The 25,116-nt window shown below is 44.3% G+C and overlaps 2 protein-coding genes across 7 annotated transcripts in view; one reads left to right on the top strand and one right to left on the bottom strand.

Annotated features, from left to right (window-relative positions):
• The window catches only part of Eda (ectodysplasin A), a 346,282-nt gene extending 337,358 nt beyond the window's left edge, over positions 1-8,924 (top strand). Inside the window, exons 6-8 of one of the 6 annotated variants that reach the window (XM_028770029.1) lie at positions 575-626; positions 3,237-3,352; positions 5,038-8,924. In XM_028770029.1, coding sequence (XP_028625862.1) covers positions 575-626; positions 3,237-3,352; positions 5,038-5,289 — 420 coding nt within the window. In that variant the 3' untranslated portion in view covers positions 5,290-8,924. Of the gene's footprint in view, positions 1-574; positions 627-3,227; positions 3,359-3,882; positions 4,035-5,037 lie in introns of those variants that run through there. The other 5 variants (XM_028770028.1, XM_028770027.1, XM_028770026.1 and 2 more) reach the window with 5 other exon arrangements.
• Positions 8,925-10,421: 1,497 nt separating this feature from the next.
• Awat2 (acyl-CoA wax alcohol acyltransferase 2) lies at positions 10,422-20,526 on the bottom strand. Its single transcript, XM_028770046.1, has 7 exons — positions 20,390-20,526; positions 13,658-13,768; positions 13,238-13,308; positions 12,807-13,011; positions 12,425-12,599; positions 11,336-11,535; positions 10,422-11,123 (listed from the first exon to the last, which is right to left on the bottom strand). The coding sequence occupies exons 1-7, from the start codon at positions 20,472-20,474 to the stop codon at positions 10,969-10,971; spliced, it is 1,002 nt and encodes a 333-aa protein (XP_028625879.1). The 5' UTR covers positions 20,475-20,526; the 3' UTR covers positions 10,422-10,968.
• Between the last annotated feature and the right edge of the window lie 4,590 nt (positions 20,527-25,116).

Raw genomic sequence — 25,116 nt, 5'->3', positions numbered from 1 at the left:
TTCAAACTGCCTAGAATCTGAAGCTGAGAGTTTGTGTGTCCATGAAAAGCAGCCAACTAGCTATAGGCTGAGGCCAGCCTGGGCTTCCCTCTTAATGGCCTTATAGATTCCCTCCTGGTCCTTGATTTTCCCAATCTGTGTCTTTTGGCAGGTTCTACTACCTAGCCTCATATCGTCCCTTCCCAGCAACTAGCCTCACTACACTCACTTGGCCACAGTGATAAACCTACACAGTTGCACCGTCCTTATATTTTGTGGGCAATTTTATATTCACTACCTTTTTAAATCTTGCCCTGTGAAAGTGGCCAGCAGAAATTTGTATAATTCCCACTTTACAGTTGGGGGAAATAACGCTCAGAGGCATCACATTTGGCTGAAGGCCACATGGTAAAGAAGTGGTAGAACTATCGAGTCTTACTATATTTTAGGAGAAATATAGCTACTAATATCCCAAGACAGAGGTGGAGGGACCAGAACTGGGATACAAAGAGTCTAGAAGCCAGAGGTAAAAACACAGGACTGCAGGACACGGCAAGCGGCCATTACAGTGACTCTCTTCTTCTCATCTTCTCAGCCTGCTGTGGTGCATCTGCAGGGCCAAGGGTCAGCAATTCAAGTCAAAAATGGTAAGAATCAAAGTAGTCTCTCTCCCTACTAAGTTTCTCCCTTCCCTCATTCCCAACCTCCAAATAATCAGCCAGCCTAGCTCCTCCCAAATCCCTGAATATCCTTGGCATAGAAGGGCATTTCCTACTCCGTCCTGCCCTCTACTGGCTGTCTTAAGTAACTGCTTGCACCAAGACCAGATGCTACACCCAAATTGTGTTTAATTTTGTTTTTGCAGTATAAGGGGGCCAACCCAGGGCCTCGTGAATGCTAACCAAACATGCTTCCTTTGAACTACATCTTCAGCCCCTAAGTCGTGTTTAGAATCCACTAATGTAGGATCTGAAAAGGATTTGGGAAACCATCTACAAAGGCTGACTTGATGGTTATATCAGTCACCATGGAAATATATGTAATTTGATAAGCACTTTCACAGTGCAAACTAAGGAAGTTAGAACCATATTACATAAATTATTTTGTCTGATTGCTCTATACAGAGAATGGCTGGAGAGAGTGCTTCTCCCAGAGAAGGGGACATGTTAGTGTCTAGGAAGTAAGAGACATTAGTGTCTATCAAAAGCAAAAACATGTTAATGGGACTTAGAAAAGCTGATTTAATGTTATACCTTCATTTATGAGATAGGGAGACAGAGTCCCAAAAGAGACTAGAAATACCAAAGTAAACCATACCGCCTTATGTTTGCATGGTACTTTAGAATTCCCAAATGGTTTGTCTTTTTATTTAATCTTCACAACCACCCTATGAAGTAGGTATTGCAATGCTCCTTTTTTTTTTTACAGCCACAGAAACTAAAGCTCAGAGAACTTAATTTAACTAGCCCAAGATTTTGTAGTTAAGTTAGGAGCTGAGATTCAAAACCATATCTTTCTAGCTCTCAGCACTGTGCTATGCTGCTTCAGTGATGTGTGTGTACACTCCACTGAGTGATTAGGTTCATTTTCTTCCCCCAAAGAGACATGAACGTTCATTAAAGAACAGCGCTTTGAAATAATGTCCAGTCTCCAGGGTGCCGAAAGCCTAAAATGCATGAACCCCCAGGAGTCTTGGAAAGCAGCAAGCCAGCCAACATACCAGCTACTTACAGAACTTGGAATGGAAGGGAGGGGCTGTGGGCAGAAACAGTAAATGAAGGTTACAAAACCTCTACTTGGGGACAGCTTCTAAGAACACAGTCAGTCCTGAAGTGTCTGTGCTGAGTTCCTCTCATCATTGGAGTTAGCTACTCCCTTGACTGTCACTTGAAAACCTAGTCTAATAGCCTCCCAAATACACGTAGGAGTACGGGAAGAGGAAAACACCAGCAGCCCTGTGGGAGGCCAAGCACTGTGGGACCCAGGGTCCTGGGTGGGCCAAAATCACCATCCTTCCTGGAAGAACATGGTCAGACAGGAAATAGATTTGTTTGGGTATCTAAGTGGTGGCTTTAGTGATCATTCTATGCAAAAGCTGTTCATTTTGCCTCCACTACCATAACAGAGTGAGATAATTTCCAGTCCCTGTGAGCAAATTCCCAGTAGTAGTTTCTGCTGACCAGCAGACATGAGGAGCAAGGCCACAGTAAGTGGACACTAGGCAGAGCAGTCCACAAAAGTACTGGAGCCAGGACTCCGATGGCTTTTTTTTTCCACCATGCATGAGAGAGGTAGACCTTCTGAGACTGGCCAAGAATGGATGTTTAAAACATAATCTTTTTGTGTGAAGAACAAATGACTGAGAGAAAATGCCTCTGTGAACTTAGTTTACCTCTTCTTATGGTAGGAAGAAACAGCTTTCAATCTGCAAGACGGGAGGAGAAATAGTTCTCCATCTTCTCATGCTTGTGTCCTCAGCTGAATTAAGGATATGAAACAAATGCTTTGCCAAGGGTGCCTCAACTCCTAGGCACATTCAGTCTACTGAAACCTGGCAGGCTATCCCCCAGTATTGTAAAGCTCACCCTCTTTGAGGCCTGGTTACTGGCAGTCACTCTCCCCAGCTGCCTTGGAGTCTGAGTGATCACCCCATACTGAATTACCACCATCTAGTTCTCCAGACAGATGGGATTGTTTGATTAAGTGGTTTCCTGGGGCCCTCGGGAGGCTTCCCAGAAAAGAGTGGGTGTGGAGGAGCCATAGAAAAGAATCTATTAAGAAGAGACAAAAACATAGGAGCCTCTGAGACAAGAGAGGAATTCGGGTGATATTGCTAGCAAAGTGAAATTGAATACTAAGACTTAGCCTGCCACTCAGTGTCTGGATTTTGCCTGTGCAGTCACCATAACAACAAAGAAAATATGGCCATATGCCTACTCTCCTCTTTAACCATCGCCCCCTCAGGTTCCAGCTAGAAGGTAAAGAGCCTTATTGATGGAATGGTCAAGAATGCAAGAGTAAAGACTGATGTGCAGATCGATAGGCCCCCAGGCAAGCCTAGAAGCCACTTTACAAACAGTACACCTTTCCTGCTTCCAAACATTCTTTTAAAATCTTGGCCCTTGAAACTTTTGTGGTCATTGGTGTTAGATAGGGTTGTGGGGAAGGGGGGTTATTGCTTGGTATTTATTTCTGTTGCCCAGATTGTTTTGACATGTACTGAGTGACTGCCCTTCTCTCATACTGAGATCTTTCAGGTGGAGTGCTCAATGACTGGTCTCGCATCACTATGAACCCCAAGGTGTTTAAGCTACATCCCCGCAGCGGGGAGCTGGAGGTACTGGTGGACGGCACCTACTTCATCTATAGTCAGGTAGAAGTGAGTACGGTCTTAGGCCTAACTCTTCTTATATCCAGGGTGCAGATATGGTGCAGGCCACCTAGGGGCACTGTGGAGCAAGCCAAAAGCATCCAATGGCTAACTTCCTGCCGTGCTGGAGAAAGGGGTGGCGGACTTCACACTGGGAGGGAGTTGAAGGGAGGAAAGACCCAGGAACTCATTTCATTTTCCCCCTAGAAAAATATCACTGAAAAATTGTAAAGAGGCCTCTCCCACACCCTGCTCTCTGATCCCCTCTTACAGGGCCCCAGGCCCTCATTTCCCCTCTGAGCTGTTTGGTTCCACAGATGGACCTGACCTTGCTCTAAGGTTTTAAGACTAAGTTCCAGCGCTGCGGAGACCCCTCCCCACAACACTGCTAGCGTGGGCGTGATAATGAACAGTGCTCCTGTGAACCTTCTCTCTACCTCAAGAAGATTTCTGACTGTCTTTCCTTCCTCTTTCTCCCATTTGTTTCTGTCTGTTTCTGTTGTTGTCACTCCTTCTTGCTGTCATTCTCCCAGACCTTTGTCCCCTCCACTTTTGTCCTTCTCCTACCCTGGGCCCAGTCCCCACAGGTCTGCCAGTGGCCATTCATTTCCATCCCTCATTGTGTGCCTCCATCCAGGCTCTCAGAGCTACAAGTACATAGGCCTTGAGGTCAGGGTTTCCAAGAGTCAGGCAGCAAGCAGGCAGATGAACAGGACTACGGAACTGACACATGGCTCTCAAGAAAAAGGGACTAGAGAAGTTGGGTTAACCTAACCAGCACCCGTCTGGCACACAGAGGATCGTTTCATTGCTTGGTTCTGAACCAAGAGATGATGTGCCATTTAAACAGGCTGCTCCCGATTAAAGAGCCTGTGGAGTCACTTTTATGATGTGATTTAAGGCGTCAAATGAAGGACAGTTCCCATTCCTATGGGGCACATGGGCATAACCCCAATATCCTGTGGACTAAATTCCATTTAGTAGTTTGGAGAAGTCGGAGCTGAAGGCGGGATGTGCTGGCAAAAGGTAACGGAGGATGGAGATTAAATGTCTGGACTCAGGAGAGGACTAGGAATGAGTGAGCTACATGAGCTAAGAATGAAGTTAGGCGCCTAGGATTCACATCCACTGTCTCATTTGTATAGGCCCCATCTCTCAGGATCTGCTTCTTCATTCAGCAAGAGAGAGGGCTGAATCAGGGAGAACTGCAGGACAGAAGAGTACACCAGGAGCTTAGGAAGCTCCTGTTCACAGCCTAGAGAAATGGGAAGTCAGTACTGTGACCTCCCTGGGGCACCAGAGATTTCTAAGTGTATTCTTAAATTGGCTTTCATGTGAGGAAGTTGGTGTATCCAGAGCATTGATTAAGCACCTGAGGCGAGTGAAGCACTTCTTCGTGCCAGGGTTATGGAGTGGAGCCAGCAAAATGGCACATAAGGCTGTTCTCGGCCTTAGGCAGTCTTTAAGAAAGGTTTGCTCAGGCCTCTGAACTCGTGGAGTAGGGGAAGGGCAGTGTGATCCTGTCACCCTGCTGTTCCTACCAACCAACAGGCACACTTTCAGGTGGCACTGCCCCTGCACAGGGTATACTGGCAGCTCATCTGAGGAGGTTTTATCTGCTCACCAGGGGAGGGCCCCACCCTCTTTTTCCTCTCTCCCCCAATCCCTTCTCATTGCCTCTCACCCAGGTGTACTACATCAACTTCACTGACTTTGCCAGCTACGAGGTGGTGGTGGATGAGAAGCCCTTCCTGCAGTGCACCCGCAGCATCGAGACAGGAAAGACCAACTACAACACTTGCTATACTGCAGGCGTGTGCCTCCTCAAGGCCAGGCAGAAAATTGCCGTGAAGATGGTCCATGCTGACATCTCTATCAATATGAGCAAGCACACCACGTTCTTTGGTGCCATCAGGCTGGGCGAAGCCCCTGCATCCTAGATTCTCCCATTCCACCCTGGCCCATGCCCCTGCCCCAGGTTTGGGAGCCAGGACTCCCAGAACCTCTAAGTGCTGCTGTGTGTGGAATGAGGTATATTGGCGTTGCAGCCACAGAGAGAAATGCCCCGTGCTATTTATTCCCCAGTGACTCCAGGATGACAAGGCCTAGATGACTTCCCAGAATGACCTTGAGTTGCCAGGACAGTTGATGGAGCCGCCAAGGTTTTCAAGAAGCAGAACCTTCTTAGGCTCCCTGCTGACTGGCTTATGGTGACTCCTCAATCCCTAGGTCCCTCATCAGATGTATCATTTGTTGCACTAAAATGAGGATGCAAGACAGTAGGCCACAAAAAGCAAAAGTGCACTCCAGATTCTAGGGGTGATGGGGGGCTGCTTCACTCCTGGCTGGGGGTGGCATTAAGTTGCAACTTAAGGAGAGGGTCAGGTCAGAAGAAGGCAAGTCCTTGTGGCAAAGACCTGGGCTATAACCTGCCAAGTATCTATCCTTGGCAGAAGAGGCATTCTTGCTGCATTGCACTATAACCTACTAGAGGATCAAAGAAAACTTCCCACTCAGGCTGAGAGATGTACTGTGGCAGCTTGCTGGACTCCAGAGCTGGAAACTTTGCTTTGCCTTGGAATCATTGCAGGAATGGCCACAAGCCTGCCTATGTAAGAAGCCAAATCTATATTCAGGGCCATGCATGTTTCACTGTGTTTACAGCTATGTTCTGCTCTCAGAAAACTACCTGGAGTCTTTCCACCTGTCACCCTCCCCAGACTGACTAGAAATTGTATCTTCTTTCTCCACAGTGCCTACCTCTGATTGAGACAGGTGCTTCACGGTGTATTCTTTAACTTACCTGAACACAAAGAATTTTCCATTGATTAGGCAATACAATTATTATTCATCTAATTCTAATCAAAGTGTGTCCGGGAACAGATGGTTAAACTGGATAACCTCCAAAAATCCCTTAGAGTTTGAGTACAGGTGTCGCTCAACAGTTGCCTGCCACAGTAGATGTCAGAATTCCCAAACCCTAGACTCCCTTGGCCATCAGCAAAGCATGGCTTTTCTAACTTTCCCAGAGAGGGGGAAAAAGTGGGGTTAGGACAGGAAATGTTGTCCATGTTTGTTAAAACCCAAGATCTTATCTGAAAGAACAGCACGTGATGGCCCACGAGCCCAGTCTCTCTGTGCCACTCTCCTAGAGCCAGGCTCAAGAGAAACCATCTGTCTGGCTATTGGGCAGGGCTATGACACCTACTTCAGATCCAAAGGCACCACCACCAGTTTTCCTGCATGGTCATATGCTAGATTCATGAGCCTTCTTTCTAGTTGCCTGGCTTTAGGGTACCAGGCATAGCCCAAAGCTGGAAGGATCAACCTTCTCTAGCCTGTTTCTCTTGCTCCTGAAGTGTATTTCTTTTAGAAGAGATGGGGAATACATCCCTGAAATTCATCAAGAATATCAGGTACTGATTTTTCAGCTGTCCCTCCATTTCCAATTTGCCACATTCGTTGGTTCTTCAAGGGTCAGGACAAGAAGTGGTAGGCCAAGGCACCTTTATCTAATGCTACTGACAGCCTTACAACCAGAAATGAGGTCAATTTTAGACATGCATCTGACCCTGGAGGCCTTGAACAATCAGCAGTGGTAGCATGAACTAACAGACACTCTTCTTAATGTTTGAAGGTTGCTTCCTCTTAATTTCCTTTGAAGAAGATGGGGCAGAGAATTATCACAGTTCCCATTGTATAGGTAAGGCTAGAAGAGAAAGTGAATTCACTAAGCACTCACCCATAAGTCACACAGACCTTAGGTTTTAGTGAGGTCTGACTCCCAAGCTAGTCTTTTACCACACAGAGCACTGTGTAGAGAGAAAAATTGAAAGTGATCACTTGGAACTGACATCATTGTGGAGTCCTAGGGAGAAACCTAGCAATGCTCAGTTTTCATTGCTATGGTGCTGCCTATTCTCTTGGCTGCCATCGGCTCTGTGGAAGAAGTCTTGGGTTTCTAACCCTGAGTTGAGCTCTGGGACCCATAGAACTGGTAGCCTTCATGACCTTTCACCCATCTGATAAAAGCAGCAGCCATCACACAAGGAGCTGCTATGTGGGGCAAGGTCATCTGTCTTCCATTCCTGACCCTAGATACTAGTTCTGGGAGCCAGTCTACTTCCTGGGGTTAAGTGTGACCCCTTCTCTCCTCCTGACATATTACAAAGACCTTGATGTTGCCAGAACATCTTCCTCATGTTGATGATGTTGAGGGGTTGCCCTCTCAAGAATGGAGGTAAAACCTAAGAGGACCATTCTAAAGCCAGATGGCTGTGGGGAAATAGAGGAAGTTGCCTAACTGTGCCCCTGCAGGACATGCCAACCCCATCATATGCTCTGTGCATGGAGATCATAGGAGAAGCAGACTTCTCTACTCTTTCTTCATTCTGAACCCTCTCAAGGAGCCCCAGATGAAGAGGGCTGGGGGAAGGAAATAGAGAGTGGGGAGCCTGCTATGCTATGGTCCTTGGCAAAGTAATGAAGCATTTACTGATAGGAGAATAGGGATATAGATTTACAGTTTGGAATTGTTGTGGTATAAAGTTATCCCAAGGTTAGCATAGAGAAGAGGATGGGGACATGTTTGTGTAAGCAGGTGATGTGTTAGAAGAAAAATTGCATGGCAGGAGCCTCTACCAGCTGCTTGAGCTTCAAAAGCCAAGCTGGCACAAAATTGTACCTGCTGGATGTTTTTTGGCTACTGGTTCCCTGGAAGATGTATCATTTGCCTTACTTGCCTCTTTATCCATCCTGAGCCTAATCTCTGCAGCTTAATAAGAAAAGGCTAAGGACCCTAGAGACAAACAAGGGCTTTGGTCCTCATGTGAGTGCTTGCATTTTATGTGTCTTCTAGTGGATGCAAACAGATATAGAGAAATCTTTGACCTAGAAAGGCTTTTAGAGGGAATGCAGCCCAACCTACATCCCATCCTGTTACTCATATGCAATTGATGTCCAGACAGGGAAACTGGCCCACCTAGGACAGTGTGCAGGCAGGCCCCCACCTCCAGATTCAGCAGTAGAAGGAGGCAGAGCAGCCTGTCCCATGGGGCCTCCTCTTTCATACACCACAGACTCAACGCTAGAAGTGTTTATCTCCCTTCGGGAGCCTGTCTAGGCAGGGAGTGTGGCTACAGTCTCCATCAAAGCTTGCCTCCCCACACATAGTCCCCCAAGATATTTGCACACCTCCTGCCTCTGCACGAGAAGCTCTAGGCTCTGATCCAGACAGTTTTTAGGCCTCCCTAGTGTGGCCTGAGGTCCCACCCTTGCCTAGGCTCTCCCTGGGCCATGCCTACTACAGAACATGATTTGTTTTCTTAATTCATTTCAGGGCTCTCTCCAGGAGAGGGTGAGGTGTGTCATTTCTTTATTCAGAAAGCTTCCAGCTGATGAGGATAAGGGGAGAATGGCCTGAAGCAGGCCCAATGCTGCTTTGGGGAATCAGCATCCTGTGTGAGATACTGTGTATATAAACTATATATATAATGTATATAAACAGGGTTGTAAGTTTGTGTAAATTAATGGTTTATTCTTTGCAAATAAAGTGCTCCCCTTACCATCCTTGAAATCATCTTGAGCCCTTCCCACATGACACATGCTTCTTCATAAATGATGCCACCACAAATGAGCTCTGGGGGAGGATCAAGAAACCCACTTTGGTGAGAGCACCAGAAGAAAGCTGGTCCAAAAATCCTATCAGTGGATCCCACGTGTTCTCTCTGCACTAAACTACATACTTCCACCCTATTCACTTTTAGCTCTTCTAGAACCATAAGTCTCGGGGGCTTGATGTGTTGCCAGAAGGCATATTGTCACAGGACAAGAACACACAGCATGGGACTACTTTCAACTTGAGTGTGGCATCTATAGCACTCCAAGCCTTCCCCAAACAGCTTGGAGACATCCAACCTTTGACTCCTCAATTAATATACACATTGACTCATTTACAGACAAAACGAATGCTCAAGGCTGTTAAGTAGCTCCCCCAAGACCACTCAACTAGTAAGTATCTCAGCCTGGCTTGTTCCCTGATATGCTTTCCACTGTGCCATGCTGCCTCTACTGCCTGACCCTATGCTGTTTGCTGGGAGGTATTCTAAGGAAGGAGATCACAAGAATAGCAGCCAGTAAGTAATGGGTAGCTCAGAATAATTATGGGAACTTTTCACAATCCAAGCAACTTTGGCCAATTATGGAGAATAAGACCCTCAAGTAATGTGAATGAGCCCACAATGGCCAGATAAGCATGGCTTGAATATTGGTACCCAGGTTCATCCTCTCGCTGATTTGGAGAAAGGGTTTCAGTCACAGAAGCCTGGAAAACTTAAGAACATCTTTGGATGTCACTCAGTGGTAGATCATATCTTTAGTATGAGACCCTGGGTTTTATGCCCAGCACCCCCAAATAATAATAATAATAATAATAATAATAATACCACCTTAGGGAAGCTCAAGGAAAGTAGAACCTCTGGCACAAGGAACAGCACAGGCAGAAAACAGCAGGAAACCACACATTTTGCCATACCATGTACAAACAACCACATGAGATAGGCATTCAGGACAGAGGCAGAGTGTACACTGTAATAAGTACACAACCAACTTGATAAACTTGATGTGGGTAAAGAATTGGACCAGATGACATCAATCCAAGAGGGCCTATGCACTGAATTGTGTAATATGTGATTGCAACAACCATTGGACTAAGAGTATGAGAGACTTGCCACTCAGAGACTCAGAAAGCAAGTTTTTCATCGGTACTGGAAGCCAGGTATCCCATTTGACTGTCAAAGAGCAGAGGTAACAGGGCCAAGCTAGTGCATGCAAGTTTCTGAGGGGAAATTGGGAAATTAGATCTAAATCACTGACCATTGTAGTCCGGCTTTAAGAGATGGGAAGTAGGTATGGACAAGGGTCACTAAGGGATATAAAATGACTTCAACTTTCAACACACCACCTTGTACTTTCTTTTAGAAATTAAGGCATCATGAACCTTAGGACATTATTTTCTTAGGGACGACAAATGGATTAGCTCACTGGAAGAGAATAATTTTGTGTCGCTCTTCAGTTTATCATGTTTAGTCACATGTAGTAGTAGCATTTAAACTTGACAGAAACTTTTGAGGTAAGCAAGAGAAGGATTGTTAGTCCCATTTTACAGTTGAAGAAACAGGATAAGAGGTGCTGGATTGCTCCTGAGAACATGCTATTGACTGAACCCAATGTCCCCTGGCTATTGAGATACCCAGTCCTGTAAGAGTCTTGAAGCCAGGACAATGACAGACACACACAAGGTCCTAGAGCCCTCCAAACAAGCTAGCTGGAGCACACAGTACCAGAGATGGGCTGTTTATTTTATCCACAGGTTTCTTTGCTGCTAATGCTTTCATGAAACTTCAGTAGACCTCTGCCTAGGGTCTTCTCTGTCTCAGGGGGAAAGGATAAAAACTAAGAGAAAGAAATGGAGGTGAAAAATAATGGGCACAGAAAACAACCACATGGATGCACACCCCCACTTCCCTCCAATGAGAACTGGTCAAGTCAGAAGTGAAGCTCCATAGGTAACTTTGGCCTGTTGTCATCGGTTCCACACCATCCAGTCAAGGGAATGTCTTTCAAACTATCACCAGCTCCTGGGTCTCTGAGATCCCAAACTTGGTCTTATGCTCATCAAACAATTTGCGTAGGGCATCAATATAGAGTGTGTGGTATTTGGCCACAGTCTCCTGGCTCGGATTCTCAATCTTGGGCAATGGTAGAGGTTCCCCAACTGCCAAAGGGGATGGAAAAGGAAAGGGGAAATGGAAAAACATCAGAATAGCTTACTCCTAGGGACAGCCTGGAGCCCAGCTGACCCTGACCCTCTTGCTCATCACTTCCTAGACAGCCTCCCCGCCTCCAACCCCAGTTGGAGCTGAGGCTCAGCCACAGAAATGGATCCTAGAACTTAAACTAAGCCTTCTAATACAAAGACCCACTCACCAACAGTGGTTACTGGCTGAGAATAGGGCAGAAGGCCCCGGGAGTTCTTGGTGAGGCCACGTCCGTAGAAAGCACAGGGGTAGATGTGTACCATCTTCTGGAACAACTTCTGGAATCGATTTGCAAAGCCCCCAGGAACAAAAATGTGCTGTTTGTAAAGGTCTGTCTCTCCAAAGGCATAAGCGGGGATTAGAGACACCCTGCAGAAGAAGACAGGCTAAGCACCAGCATCACCTGGGTTTACCTACAGGCTCCCTAGACTTCAAGTCCATCTGTATCAGGGTCCCAGCTAACTATGGTGCCCCATGGCCTAGACTAGATTGCGTTTAGGGACAAAGCAGCAGCTTTCACAAGGGAGCAAGCACAGTGAATCCTCGGAATACCCAAATCTGAACCACTTGTCTGAAAACGCCCAAAGTCCATTTCATATACTTTCTTCCCCTTATGCCACATGGTAAGAAGTTTGGCTTTCTCTGCCCTAAGGTGCAACCCCAGTGCTTTTGTAGAGAAACTAGCTTGAATGAGAGGCTAGTGCAAGGCCTCCAGGACAGCACCCCACACAGCTCTATTGCAGCCCATAGGTATCTTTTCCCCCTTTGTACTTTTCTTTATTTTTAACTAACAAAATTGAATACAATTTGTTAAACAGAAAGCTGGAGAGGTAGTTCAGTTAGTAAAGTGGTTTTATATGCAGGCATGAGGACCTGAGTTTAATGCCCAGAATCCACATTTAAAAAAAAAAAGCCACATATGGAAACGTGCCTGTAATCCAAGTGATAGGGAAGTAGAGATGGGTGTATCTTTAAGGCTTGTTGGCTCAGCCTACTCTACCATGTAAATTCCAGGCCAGTGTCCTGTCTCAAAAAGTGAAGACATACACACACACACACACACATACACACACACACACACTTGCACATGTCACATACTACATATATTTTTATGGTAGTTCTATTTAGTAACAATGGTTTGCATATTTCTTCCTTTCTCTTTAAATACCACTTCCTCAAACCCCAGTATTCTTCCCTGCTGAACTTTTGGACAGCCTCCCCACTCCATCCCACCCCATGTCCCTGCAACTATCCTTACCCATGTCGAAGGGCTGTGCGCACAAAGCCTTGCCGCTTCTTCAAGAACAGGGTGGTAGAGCCTGGTGTGCTGTATTTGCACTCAGCCAGGCCACCAACCACCACAACAAGCATGTTGCCTGTGCCCTTCTGGGTAAGCAGAAAGTCCATAGAGGATTGACTTACAGAACAGGACCCTGGTGTGCAGAAAAAGCCAAAGGTCATTGGTTATTTACCAATCCTTGTAAACTATCCCTCCCCACTTCCATGAATACAAGGAGCATTTTCTCCAGCCTGTAATTTGGGGAATCTGGTTAGCACCTGAGACAATCTCGGATTTGACCTTGCTCTCACCCATCCCCTGGTTCTCCTCTATGTGGCTTTATCCCTTACGAGCCACTCACCTGTAGACATTATATACTCTCTGAGGAAAGGCACCCAGAAAAAAGCTCCTAGTGTGAGCATATATGGAGTGATACCAGGAAAGGTCTTAGGAAAGCCTGTTGTGTCGGTGGCAAAGTGACCAAAACATGAGTGGGCCATGATCCCATGAGGATGGCACGCAAGGATGTAGTTGTGGTTGGGTGAAATATCCTTTGTCTTCACAATCTGTAGAGGAAAGTGGAGACAGGAGAGCTGGAGGCAGAGAAAAATGACTTATCTTTTGGCCAGAGAAATGGAAGAGAAAGGACTGTGAATTCCAGCAATTCAGGCTGGACAGCGATGTGCATGTCCAGAAGTCATTGGTTTCCTGAGCCCCCATGTGGCTGCACCCTGTACCCTGATTCTGACCCAAATGCCCACTCAGTGAGCCATTCAGCTCTGTGTTGCTTACCTTGAGTGGGAAATAATTGCTGTAGTGTTTCCACAGACACCATCTCCTCACACAGTTGAACCGGCGGCCACCTGAAAGCACAGGAAAGCTCTGTCCACCCCTACTCTCCCTCTCTGGGCCCCTTTGGGGCTACCATGGGATCCTCTCACTCTCTTCTTTGTCCTGTTCTCCTACATGAAAATTAGAATAGGCATATCAAGACCAACCTAGAATAGGCCCAGCCTCTGCTTCATTACCCAAACCCAACCCTATCTTCCTCTTATCAACGCCAGTTCCAAGACATTAAAAGAACCCCTCCCCTCAGCTTTCCTAGCCCAGGGAGGGATAGGCTGAAAGATTGCCTGGAAATTATTCAGAGCCTCTCAGGATTAGAAGAGGAGCAGGAGGAATATATGGCAGTGCATCCCCGTGGGCCCTTACCTCGCTCAGGGGTCTTCCAGTCAAAAGCCAGCCAGATGAGCATCAACACAGTGACAGACCAGTACGATGTGAACACCACCAAGTAGAGGTTGACAAGGATCACAGTGGTGACTAGAGGGAACCCAGCCCAAAGTCAATGAATTATAAACAGTCCCTCACATTAAAAGTCCCCCTGCTTAGTTCCATCTACCTCAAAGTCACATACACCCTGACCTAGGCCTATTCAACGGTCACTTCCCCACCAAGTGTGTCCCTCATAGCTAAGCTTTAAATAACAACAAGTCCTCCCACCCCCCAGAACTTGTCCCAGAACTGTGCTAAGCTCTGTATACAGTGTGTATAAGTGGAGGAGAAGCCACTGATAGCCACTGGACATTGAAGTCTTAGAGAAGTTTTTCTCCAGCTTATATATTTTTCTCAACATCAACCCTATAAGTCAGTAGTTCTCAACCTGTGGCTTGTGAACCCTATGGGGTCCAAGGACCCTTTCACAGGGGTCACCTAAGACCATTGGGAAACAGATATTTCCAGTATAATTCATAACAGTAGCAAAATTACAATTATGAAGTAACAATGAACATAATGGTATAGTGGGGGGGGGGTCACCACAGTATGAGGAACTGTGTTAAAGGATTGCAACTTAGCAATGTTGAGAACCACTCCTGTAAGGTTCCAGAGGAGATGCCGGAGAAAACCAACACCTATCTTCACCAGATTAGAAGTACACAAAACAAGGAGTAATGATAAATAAAAGATGGACTAGAATAAGATAAGGGTCTGTGCCCAGCTGAAGTAAGATAGAATTTTATATTAGGAAAGAATGACTTCAGAGTTATAGGGTGCTACATTCAATTGGAATTATCACTGGAAATGTAAGCAGCAAAGACTAAGATTATGTAGGGAAGTGGGTCAAAATAGAGCTTACAAAAAACAACCAAACAAAAATCTATAATAGAGTGAATACATTTTGTCTTGACTTCTTATTGGAGCCTCATGAAAATGATTTAAATATTTTAGAACTATAGGACTACAGGAGAAGAATCAGAAATGTGCCTACAGTAGATGAGAGATTTTGGTAAAATATTTGGTCATATAAAGTGGATGAAGAGAGAAATAACAAGGTTATAAAAGAAAAAAAAAAGCAAGCCAATCTCTCTACCTGCAAAGGACATGCCTACAGGAGGTTTGCTTGCTTCTTTGGAAAAGTCAGGAAAGACTCAGAATCTGGAGGATCAGGCATCCCAAGAGGCAGGGATGAAGCACAGGCTCAAACATCAGAAGCCTGGATGAATTCCTGACGAGAAATTAATTAGGACAATAGGTCTTTTTTTCCTCTGCTCAGTGGTTGATGGGAGAATTGTTCACTGAAAATTTGAACTAAAAAGATTCTGAATTCAGACACAAGTGATTTTCAACTTACAACAGTTTAACTTAACAATGTTTTGTACTTTCTCATGATGGAAAGGCAAAAGGAATCTGGCAGAAACTGTATTTTGTTCTTTTCCTGGGCTAGCACTATGTGGTACCATTGTGTTTCATGGTGGACAGCAGCAAAAAAAAACCACATTTTCCAGTCAGCCATACTACCATGAGGGTCCAGGACAGTGTGCTGTGTTACTAAGCTATCACAGTAGGTGTATCAAATGTATTGTTTGTTGGTTAGTTTGTTAGTTGGTTTGCTGCTTTGAGACAAAAATCTCATAGTACAGTATGACAGCCCATGCTGGTCTCAACTCATGACAATCCTACTCCTTCAACTTCCAAAGTGTTAGGATTATCCTTATAAGACACCTTGCCTGGCTAATGTAGTCGTGATTCATGGTATTTCAAACTTACTACATTTGGAGAATTTCTGCACTTACATGAGCTACAGCTGATGCAGCAAAATTACTGTTGAAATGAGAGGACAAGCAATTTGACATGTACACTCTCAAATAATTAGTCTCCCATGTCTTTTTGTTTCCTGAAGACTACTAGAAAACATGTGTCACCAAAATGAGTGAGAACACATAGAATCCATGGTGGAAATAAAGGTCTTGTAAAGAAAGGAAACAAGAAGGGACAGGGTTGAAAACAAGCAAGCAAGGCACCTAGGGGATCAATTTAAAGAGACTCCCACTCTTAGCCACATTCAAGTTCAGCCTAATATCTGCATAACCCAAGAGTGAGTACCTTCAAATTTGCACCCAAGTTGCCTCAAGTACTCTGGTAACAACGGCCAGAATGTAATAGGGAGATGCTAGTTTCCAACTATGTTTCCTCAAGGAAAGAAAACATGAGAGGTATTAAAATTCCCAGTGTGCTTGCAAAAATTGAAAGGTTACCACATGTGTGAAATGCTTGTGGGTAAGTTAGTAATAAGTAAAATATATCTAGTAAATGAAAAAATGAGGGAGCTGGAGAGATGGCTCAACAGTTAACAGCACTTGTTGCTCTTGGAGAGGACCTGGGTTTGATTCCCAGTACTTACACATCATGGTTCACAACCATCTCTAACTCCAGTTCAAGATGATCCAATAGGCAAGGGCATGATGTACATACATGCATACAGGCAAAACATTCATACAATAAAGTGAAAATCTTTCAAATTTATTAATTTAAAAATTAAATGAGTCAATTATTAGTTCCAAGAAAAAAAATAAATCACACAAGAAAATACAATATTGGTACACTATATTTCCTAGTAGTCAGACATTTAACTGAAACTGTGCTATAAGAATTTTGGAAGGGGCTTGATGAGGTGGTGCACACCTCTAATTACATCACTGGGGAGGCAGAGGCAGGCAGATCTCTGTGAGTTGAAGGCCAGCCTGGGCTACATAGTGAGTTTCAGGACATCCAGGGCTATGTAGAAAGATCCTGTCTCCAAAGAGAAGAAAAGGGGGTAGGAGGAGGAGGAAGGATAAGGGGGAAGAGGAAGAAGAGAGGGGGAGAAAGAAGAATAAAATACAATTTTGGAAGGAAGAAGTAAAAATATCCAAGCAATATCATATAGAGCTCAATTCTCATTTTCCACATTCAGAGATCAACAGAAAAAAATCATTACATCACACAATAACAATGTTTAGAAATTCCACATAGTAAACTTCAATATTTAACAAAATAAAACAAACTTGAAAATGACCTCTGCTGGGGAGCAGGGCACTATTGGTAGAACAAAGGCGAGCTGTCGGGGCCTCTGGACATGGGCCACGGAACATTTCTTGGATAATTAGATATGTAGGTCTAGTCCAAAGGACATCTCATTTCTCTTAAGGTTTGCTATAACTCATGCACAGCTAAAGACATCTCGTGGTGTTTTTCTTTTTTTCTCACTGCCTTTTTAAAAATATTTATTCTCTGATTCCTTGACTCTTTTGTAACTTTTCTTCTTCTCCCCATCCCCATCACAAGGCTAGTGTCTTGTTCAAATCCCACCATTTCTCAATAGCCTGAAAACCCTGGTATCACTGCTTCCCTCTCTGGGTATTTGTAATTGGTTTCCTTCAAAGAGCTACAATAGACTCAAACCCACAAGCCTAATGTCATTGTCCCATGTGAAACCCTATTCTGGCTCCTCATTACCTTGTAAAAGAAGATCAAACTCCTTCCAACAGTTTTCAGTGTTCTCTATAACCCCTCAGGACCCGTTCCTCTAGTTCTTCCTCCCTTGGTCCCTCCTTCCTTCAGAAAAAGTATATTAAGCAGTAATTCTGAGTTCACTCCCAACTCAATTAATCCCTGTCAGCCCTTTGTATACTCCTGACTCTCACTCACCTGGCTGTGCATTTACTGTTCCCAAGGCTCATCCCTTCCTCATCTGTTTCCTATTTGTCCTTCAAGAATCAACTCAATCTAGATGTGGCGGCACACAACTTCAAACCCAGGACTTGGGAGGCAGAGGCAGGTTAGGTAAGCTTGAGGTCAGCCTAGTTTACATAGTGATTCTGGGCCAACTAAAGCTACATCATGAGACTAGTCTCAAACAAACAACACCCCAAACCTACACCCTCAAAAAACTAAAAAGAACCTAATTGACAATGAACATACATAAAGATGCTCAACCTCATTTATAACTGAGAATTTTCAAATTAAGTCTGTGGCTTGTTTATAACCTCAATCCACGGTAGCTAGGACTGCATATGGGTTCTGTATGCACTTGTCTTCCCTGCTATGGCAACCCCTGAAGCTACATTTTTCCAGTGGACAATTGGCTGTGCCTTTACCAATCTGAACAATAGAGTCCACAGTGAACTGAGACTCCTACCAACCTGTTCAGTGCATTTAGTGTGAACAAGAAATCATCCATCATTTGCTCACTTAAGCCACTAGAGGGTTGCCTAGAGTATCCTGACAAATACACCAAAAATATACCCATTTTTCAAAGAAAGAGGATAAGTAGCTTGCTAAAAGTTGTGCACATAATAAACAGTATATGTATATTCCATAGCTATAAGTATATGTGTGTGTTATATATGCATATATAATGTATACATATATATGATCTCCATTTATGGACACATACACACCCACACTGTTAACACAGCTATGTCTAAGGAATGAGGCTGAAGACTGAATGAGAACTGATGAAGGAGAGAAGCCAGCCAAAAAGTTCAGACTTCCTGAACTTTCAATGGATAATCATCCTCCCCAAACTCAAACTCAGTTCTTTGACCCTGGGGACTTTGCTGTCTTGTGGAAACAGTTGCCATAATGAAAAGGTGGAAAGATAGTAACAAGCCAAGACTGGGGATAGAAGAACTTGAGAAAAACAAAAGGTGGAAAGATAGTAACAAGCCAAGACTGGGGATAGAAGAACTTGAGAAAAACAATGCAGATTGAACATCCCTAATTCAAAAAGTTCAAATCCATAATGCTTCCATAGCCTAAACTGTTGGACACTGATATGACACTTCCAGAAAACTCAATACTTGACCTCATATGAAAGTCACTGTTAAATACAGGTATACTAAAATATTGCATAAAAATTGCCACAGACAGGTAGGCAATCTTGGCAATCTCCTGGTATGCCTCATTATCTGTTTGCAAATGTCCCACCCTATTGCCCCAAATCCAAAATCTGAAACATTTAAACCATTAAACAGAAGCTTTGCAGGTGTCACAAACTCAAATTTCTAAAATCCTACAACCAAAGTTGAAGAAGCCCTGCCTGCACAGGCAAGGTGCTCTCTGCAGTTTCCTGGCACCAGTCACCTCAGATAGTCATCAGCTGGAGGCCTGACAGGACAGCTGAGCTTGCAGTCACACAAAGAGCTTGGTCCTTCCTTAAGAGAGGTCACTGGGAACCGATCTTTCGTATCTTTCACTCAGGAGCTTTCACAAATTTAGAAGGCCTACCTGCCTCCTAGACACAGTAATGGTAATGTAATTATTATTAAATAAGGCTGTGGCTTATTCATCACTTCAATCCACAGTAGCTAGGACTGCGTATGGGTTTTTCAGGCACAAGTGTCTTCCTATGCTATGGCAACCCCTGAAGCTACATTTTTCCAGTAGACAATTGGCTGTGCCTTTACCAACCTGAACAATAGAGTCTTCAGTGAACTGAGACTCCAACCAACCTGTTCAGCGCATTTAGTGTGAACAAGAACATAGTCTCACTAGATTGACAGTCTAGTGTACACACCAAGCTCCACACCTAACCTCCCAATCTGCAGTGAGCAGAGGCAAAAAGACAAAGAAAGGGACCCTCAGACAAAATGTTAGCCTTGGTGAGCTCAATGACACTCCAGCTCGTCCACTACCTAGCTGTGTGAGCTTGGGCAGGTCACCTCTACTACACAGAATTCACCTCTTCAATTGTACAATGAGAAGTATTAGCTGTATAAAGTGATTACACTAAAGAGGCTAATACATGTTAACTAATACTATGTGCATGTTATTTAGCATTACATGCGTAGCTATCATTATGACTTAAGATTAGCATCAGCTAAAATGAAAGAATGCATGTAAAAATAGTTGGGCCAAAAAATATAAATGGTTCTGGTGACTGACTCTACCCCTCTCACTCTGTGTCTTTAGTCTGGTTGTTTGTTGAGGTAAGAAATGCCTACTGTACTATTCATTGGCATGCCACTGTACCAGGTTCATGTTCCCAAGGCCTACTACCTATATTCTTCATTCCCAGAGTTCTGACAAGATCACTAAATTCATGCCCTTGGCTCCTGTTCACATGAACTACTGTTCAACAAGAACTTTTTTCAGGGCCCCTCCTGCAGTTATGGTTAGTTCCAGTATATAGAACACCATGACCAACATATAGTTTTTATGAAGGGTCAATAGTACAGACGTTGAAAACTCATGGATACATGGTTAAATTCCTCTGAGCAGCAGGTTTCCAGAGATCCTTCTGCCATAAAGTTAACTCATCACAGTTTACTTGATTTCCTGTGGTTACAGCCACGTCCCCCTTCTTGGTTTGCTTCAGTGAATTTGCTTGCCGTGACTCCATAACATGGCCTCTGCACCTCACTGCAGACCCCATGGTGCTCACTAGGCAAACCTAAAGCAAGGCACACACACAACTGCACAGACACATGCATGTTCATGTAGTCTTGCACAGATACCACAAATACCCTGCCCAAGTGGGTGGGGCCACAGGCCAGAGTAAACAACTGTTCTCGTTTTCCTAGAACAACACAAAGTTTGAACACTGAGCATCCTACCACCCTAAAACCTTCAATATCAGGTAAGCCCGTGTAGTTGGATGCCCCCAGTAGCTTGAAGACTCACCTATAACTAAGGCACTGAGGGCCCATTGGAAAAGAGCAAAGACCTCCATGGCGGTTTTGAGGTCCTTCTTGGTGGGCCAGAACATGATGTCCAGAATCTCAGTAGTTCCAGGTAAACGCTATTTGGCTGTCCAGCCCTGACTGCTCTGGGGTTTGCCATGTTGTCTCTCCTGGTCTTTCTGCTCTAACTGTTGCATATTCTCCGCCCCTTGTCCCACCCTTCCATAAGACTGCAGAACCTCCTACCGCCTCTGCTTGTCCAGTTTTTTCCAGCTGCCTATCCACCTGCACTTTTACCCACTTAAGCTCAGGCTGAGTTGTGGTTGTGACATCCCTTTGCACAGCTGGATAATGGATGAATCCCTCATGTGGGAAGTGAGTGGGTGAGACAGAGCTAGAGAGCAGCTGCCAAGCCCAGTCTGAAAATAGGGGAGCTGTGGGTAGGAAGAAATCTTGTGCTCAGATAGGAGACACTCAGCGCCTACATCTCTGTAGGTCCAACTGTTGATGATCTTGGTAAGAACATAGCTGGAAGGCCTACCAGGTCACAGGCTAGGCCTAGAAACATCTTCAGCCTTCAGGTCATCGCTCACAGTAAAGACACCACACGTATAACTGTGGGCAGGTAGTGGGTGCTGAGCAAAATTCCTATGAGTGATTCAACAAATGTTAGTACATACTATGCTATTCTGTGTTCATAAAATTCTAGAATAGACAAAAGTTGCTTCTGCTCAGAATGACTGAGAAATAATTTGATGGAAATTGGGGGAGGAACAATAATATTCTCAATATTTTGATAGGATTTTGAGTGGCACATATCAGAAGCAGATGTTAAAAATTCAGTGAATAGGGGACTGTAGAGATCACACAATGTTTAGGAGTACTTGTTCTTATAAAGGACCAAGGTTCAATTCCCAGTACCTACATGGCAGTCCACAACTGTACATAACTTTAGTTCAAGGGGAGTCAGCACCCTTTTTTGACCTTCTTGGGCACTAAGCTTTCAGATAGTACACAGACATACATGTGACCAAAACACTCATGAACATAAAAATGAGTAAATATTTTTAAAAATACCATGACTCAGGCTGATGAGATAGTTCAGCAGGTAGAGATGCTTACCACCTGACAAGCAGATTTCCATCCCTGGGACCCATGTGATAGAGAGAACTGGCTCCTTTAAGTTGTCCTTTGACTTCCATACATGTTCCCTGGCCCATCTCAACCCAATAAATGAGCACCATAAAAAAATGGTCTTTTAAAATAACACCTTTGGGCGAGGGGTTTGAGACAGGGTTTCTCTGTTTACCACCAGCTGTCCTGAAGCTTGCTTTGTAGATCAGCCTGAAACTCACAGAGATCCGCCTGTCTCTGCCTCCACAAGAGGAGTCTCTTTAAATGCAATACATATATGTTTACATTTTCTGCATTGTACCACATGTAAATTTTACCTAAAAAATAGCAAATATTGAACTTGTATCAATACTGATGTGCTTGGAGTGAAGAATATGATGTTTGCAATTTATTTTCAGTGTATGTAAAGTGTATCTGTGTGTAGACAGAGGAATATATTGAAGGACCAGTAGATGCCATATAAAATAGATCAAAATCTTGTCTGCACGGTTCTTTGAAGTGTTCTATACATTCAACTTTTTATAATTGAATTTTGTTTTTTACTAAAAAGTTCCTTTGAAGTCATAGTAAAAATTATATTTAAAATCTGACTCCTCAGTGTGTGCACTTGCATCACTTACATGTGGGTATATGTGTTATAAAGTAGATATGCATGTAGTTGCCAACATGTTGGCTGCATATCCATGTAAGTTGGTGATATCTCCAAGTGTGGATCCACTGAAGATGCAGTGAAGATACGGTAAAGATGTGAACATGAAAGTATCTCTGTCCAGCCATGTGTGTGCTAGATATAAGGTCCAGGAACCAGTGAATGAAGAGAAGGCCTTCTTTGGGCACTGTTCGCCAAAACAAACTAATGCTCTCATGAAGTTTACATTTTGGTGAGGGAAGGTGGATGATTGAAATTAATTACCTAATTAGAGCATAAGGAGATATACGTAGGAGCAGAGACAGAAAGATGCAGACTGCTGAGTTTTCACAGACTGAGAAGGACTTGGATAGGAAGAGCAGGATTTGTGGTTTCAAAATGTGTGTTGTGGAAGGCCATGCTGTGAAGGTAGCACTTGAGCACAGGTTTGAAAGGGATGAGGAGGCAAGTCATGTAGCTAATGATCCAAGCAGAGGGACTGGTCAGTACCTAGCCTTTGAAATAAGGTGTGCTTGGCAGGTTTCCAGGAGCATCAAGAAGACAAATCTGTCTTAGGAACTAGAAACCTAAGGTTGGTGAGATTGGTAGGACTCACACTGTGAAAGGCCTTGTAAAACATGATATAGACTTAGCTTTTCATCCTGACCAAAATGGAAAAGGGTTCTGAGCAATAAAAGAAGACTGAATTATATTTTTGAAGGGGTAAGAAAGAAACAGAGGATCTTTGAAGGGCTATTTCAACAATCCTCTGGGGCACAATGGTGCCGCAAGCTAAGTTAGCAATAGTGGAGGTGATGAGACACGCTCAGATCTTAGAGACATGTACTATGATGTCTCTCCTAAAACAGAGGTCTTCGCCACCTTCTCCTTTATGATGTTCAGATACTTCAAGAGGGAAGTTGTACTGCTGAGTACCTGTCATGAGCCTTTCTCTGGTTTCCAGTGATTCTTGCATCTGGTCTTGAGTTCTGAAGGAAACACACAGTGGATGTTGAGCACAGCTCACCTGCCTGGCTAGACTGCTGGTTCTGTGAAGGGCTCAAAAGAAGGTGGGATAAAAAAAGAAATGAGATCCAGTCTCCAAAATAGTCTGGAACCCAACACAAGGAGTCTGCACTTCATATTATTGATACTGAAGAGGTGCAGTCAACTTCTAAACAGGGAGGATGACTTGTCTCAAATGCCAGTGAAGGCAACTTTGGAACAGAGAGTAGCTGTCAGAACCTTGCCACCTCTGGGATTGGCAAATAGCTCATCCCCTTCCTCTTTATTGCCTACTTGCAATACCAGGTCCACCAGTACACAGAGTAGATGACTCCTGGTCTAAGTCCCCCCTCAGGGCTTCTGGGCACTTGGCCAGCACAGAAAGACCGGTTGTCCCATATCACCTCTTTATCTGACTTACGTCATTGTTCAGGGTGGGAGTATATTACATCTGATTAAGATCCAGGCTCCTGTCAGGGATACTTGTTTGATTTGGGTTTTGGTTACATCCTTGAGCTAGGTCTCATTATGTGTCCCAGGCTGGCCTCAAACTCAAAATCTTCGTCTCAGCCTCCAAAGTGCTAGGACTATAGACTATAGACGTGTACCACTACTACTGCTATGTTTGGGCAACTTTCTGAGAGTATTCTTATTTGGGAAACAAAGCTCCATAAACACTGAGAAAGGTGAAGGACAGAATAGGCACAGGAAGGCAGGAAAGAGGCTGGCTCAGGGACCTAGTGTGCTGGTGCAACAGAAGACTCACTGTGTTGTCCAAGATTCCAACTTTGTCTCAGTGTGCAGTGGCGATTTGGAACACAGGAGGAAGGACACCTGATTCTATAAGGACACCATTAGTGAGAAGGGCCCACAACAAGCAGGTCCTGAGACAAGTAGTAGAGGAAGCTGCTGGTTTGAGAAGTATGTACTAGAAACCCTGTGTTTTCTGAGACTTGTTCCAGAGGCAACTACAGCAGAGAAGTAAAGGGAATGCTGAATAGAAGATTCTGGACTCGACACACCATCTTGAAACAGAGCACCAAGCTGGATGTGGTGGCACATGCCTTTAATCACAGTACTTGGGAAGCAGAGGTAGTGGATTTCTATGAGTTGGGGCCAGCCTGATCTACATAGCAAGTTTCCAGGACAGCCAAGGCTACACAGAGAGACCCTGTCTCACAAAACAAAAGAGCAGGGCACCAGCTGTGTTAATCTGTTTAATGTTGGAATTGCGTAAAAGGTTGCATTTGACAAAATAGTTGGAGCTGAGTATTCTGTGATGGCCTCTGGGGATCTAATGGAAAAAAAGATCCGTACTTCTTCATTAAGAAGAGGTCATTTCAGTGGGGAGCTGTGAGTCAAGTGCTTGGGGACCCAGGACACCACTAGGGGCCAATGCCAAAGGCAGTAAATAGAAACTTGCTGAGAGGAAGAACTGCCTCATAGACCTGAGTAATCACACCTTCCCTCCAACAAGCTGCCCCTGGTGGAGAGTCCTCATTCCTATCAAACCCTGTGAAAGTGTGCCCTTCCGAACACTTAGTGCACCTGTTCTCCTGACCTGCTTCCTAACCCCCATTCTTCTCTGGAAACTCCCTAGGTGGTCCAGGTCTTACTATTCTCCTAGCCATGCTGCTAACAGGCCATGGAAAGAGGTGCTCACTGACATTTATTATAAAAATGCCTATGTGGCTGAAGGCTCAGCCTAGGAGGCACTGAACAAAAAAACATTTTGATTTCCTCACTTCTAAATAGAAAGTACTGAGCAGTCTCACATGGCCAGTCAGCTTGGAAACTGTAAAATGTTTTTCATATAGGCTGGTGATGGCACTACCATTAAGAGAAGGAGGAGGGGGGGAAATAGTGAAAATACAGGAGATCACTTAAATTTGGACTTCAGATAAACCATGAGTAGTATTGTTTGAATATATTCTATGCAATACTCTAGATATATTTGCTCT

This window comes from Grammomys surdaster, unplaced genomic scaffold (genome assembly GCF_004785775.1).
Source record: "Grammomys surdaster isolate TR1022 unplaced genomic scaffold, NIH_TR_1.0 197, whole genome shotgun sequence".
NCBI classification, from domain to species: Eukaryota; Metazoa; Chordata; class Mammalia; order Rodentia; family Muridae; genus Grammomys; species Grammomys surdaster.
The sequence above is the reverse complement of the archived record's forward strand: the minus strand, read 5'-3'. Positions and strand labels throughout refer to the sequence as shown.

Excerpts from the sequence above, each read along its gene's own strand:
- Awat2 (XM_028770046.1), bottom strand. The coding sequence starts at position 20,474 with ATGTTCTGGCCCACCAAGAAGGACCTCAAAACCGCCATGGAGGTCTTT. Across the intron at positions 12,600-12,806 it reads AGAGTATATAATGTCTACAG|GGTCCTGTTCTGTAAGTCAA; the intron begins GTGAGTGGCTCG and ends TCTGCACACCAG. Across the intron at positions 11,124-11,335 it reads TCAGCCAGTAACCACTGTTG|TTGGGGAACCTCTACCATTG; the intron begins GTGAGTGGGTCT and ends CCCCTTTGGCAG.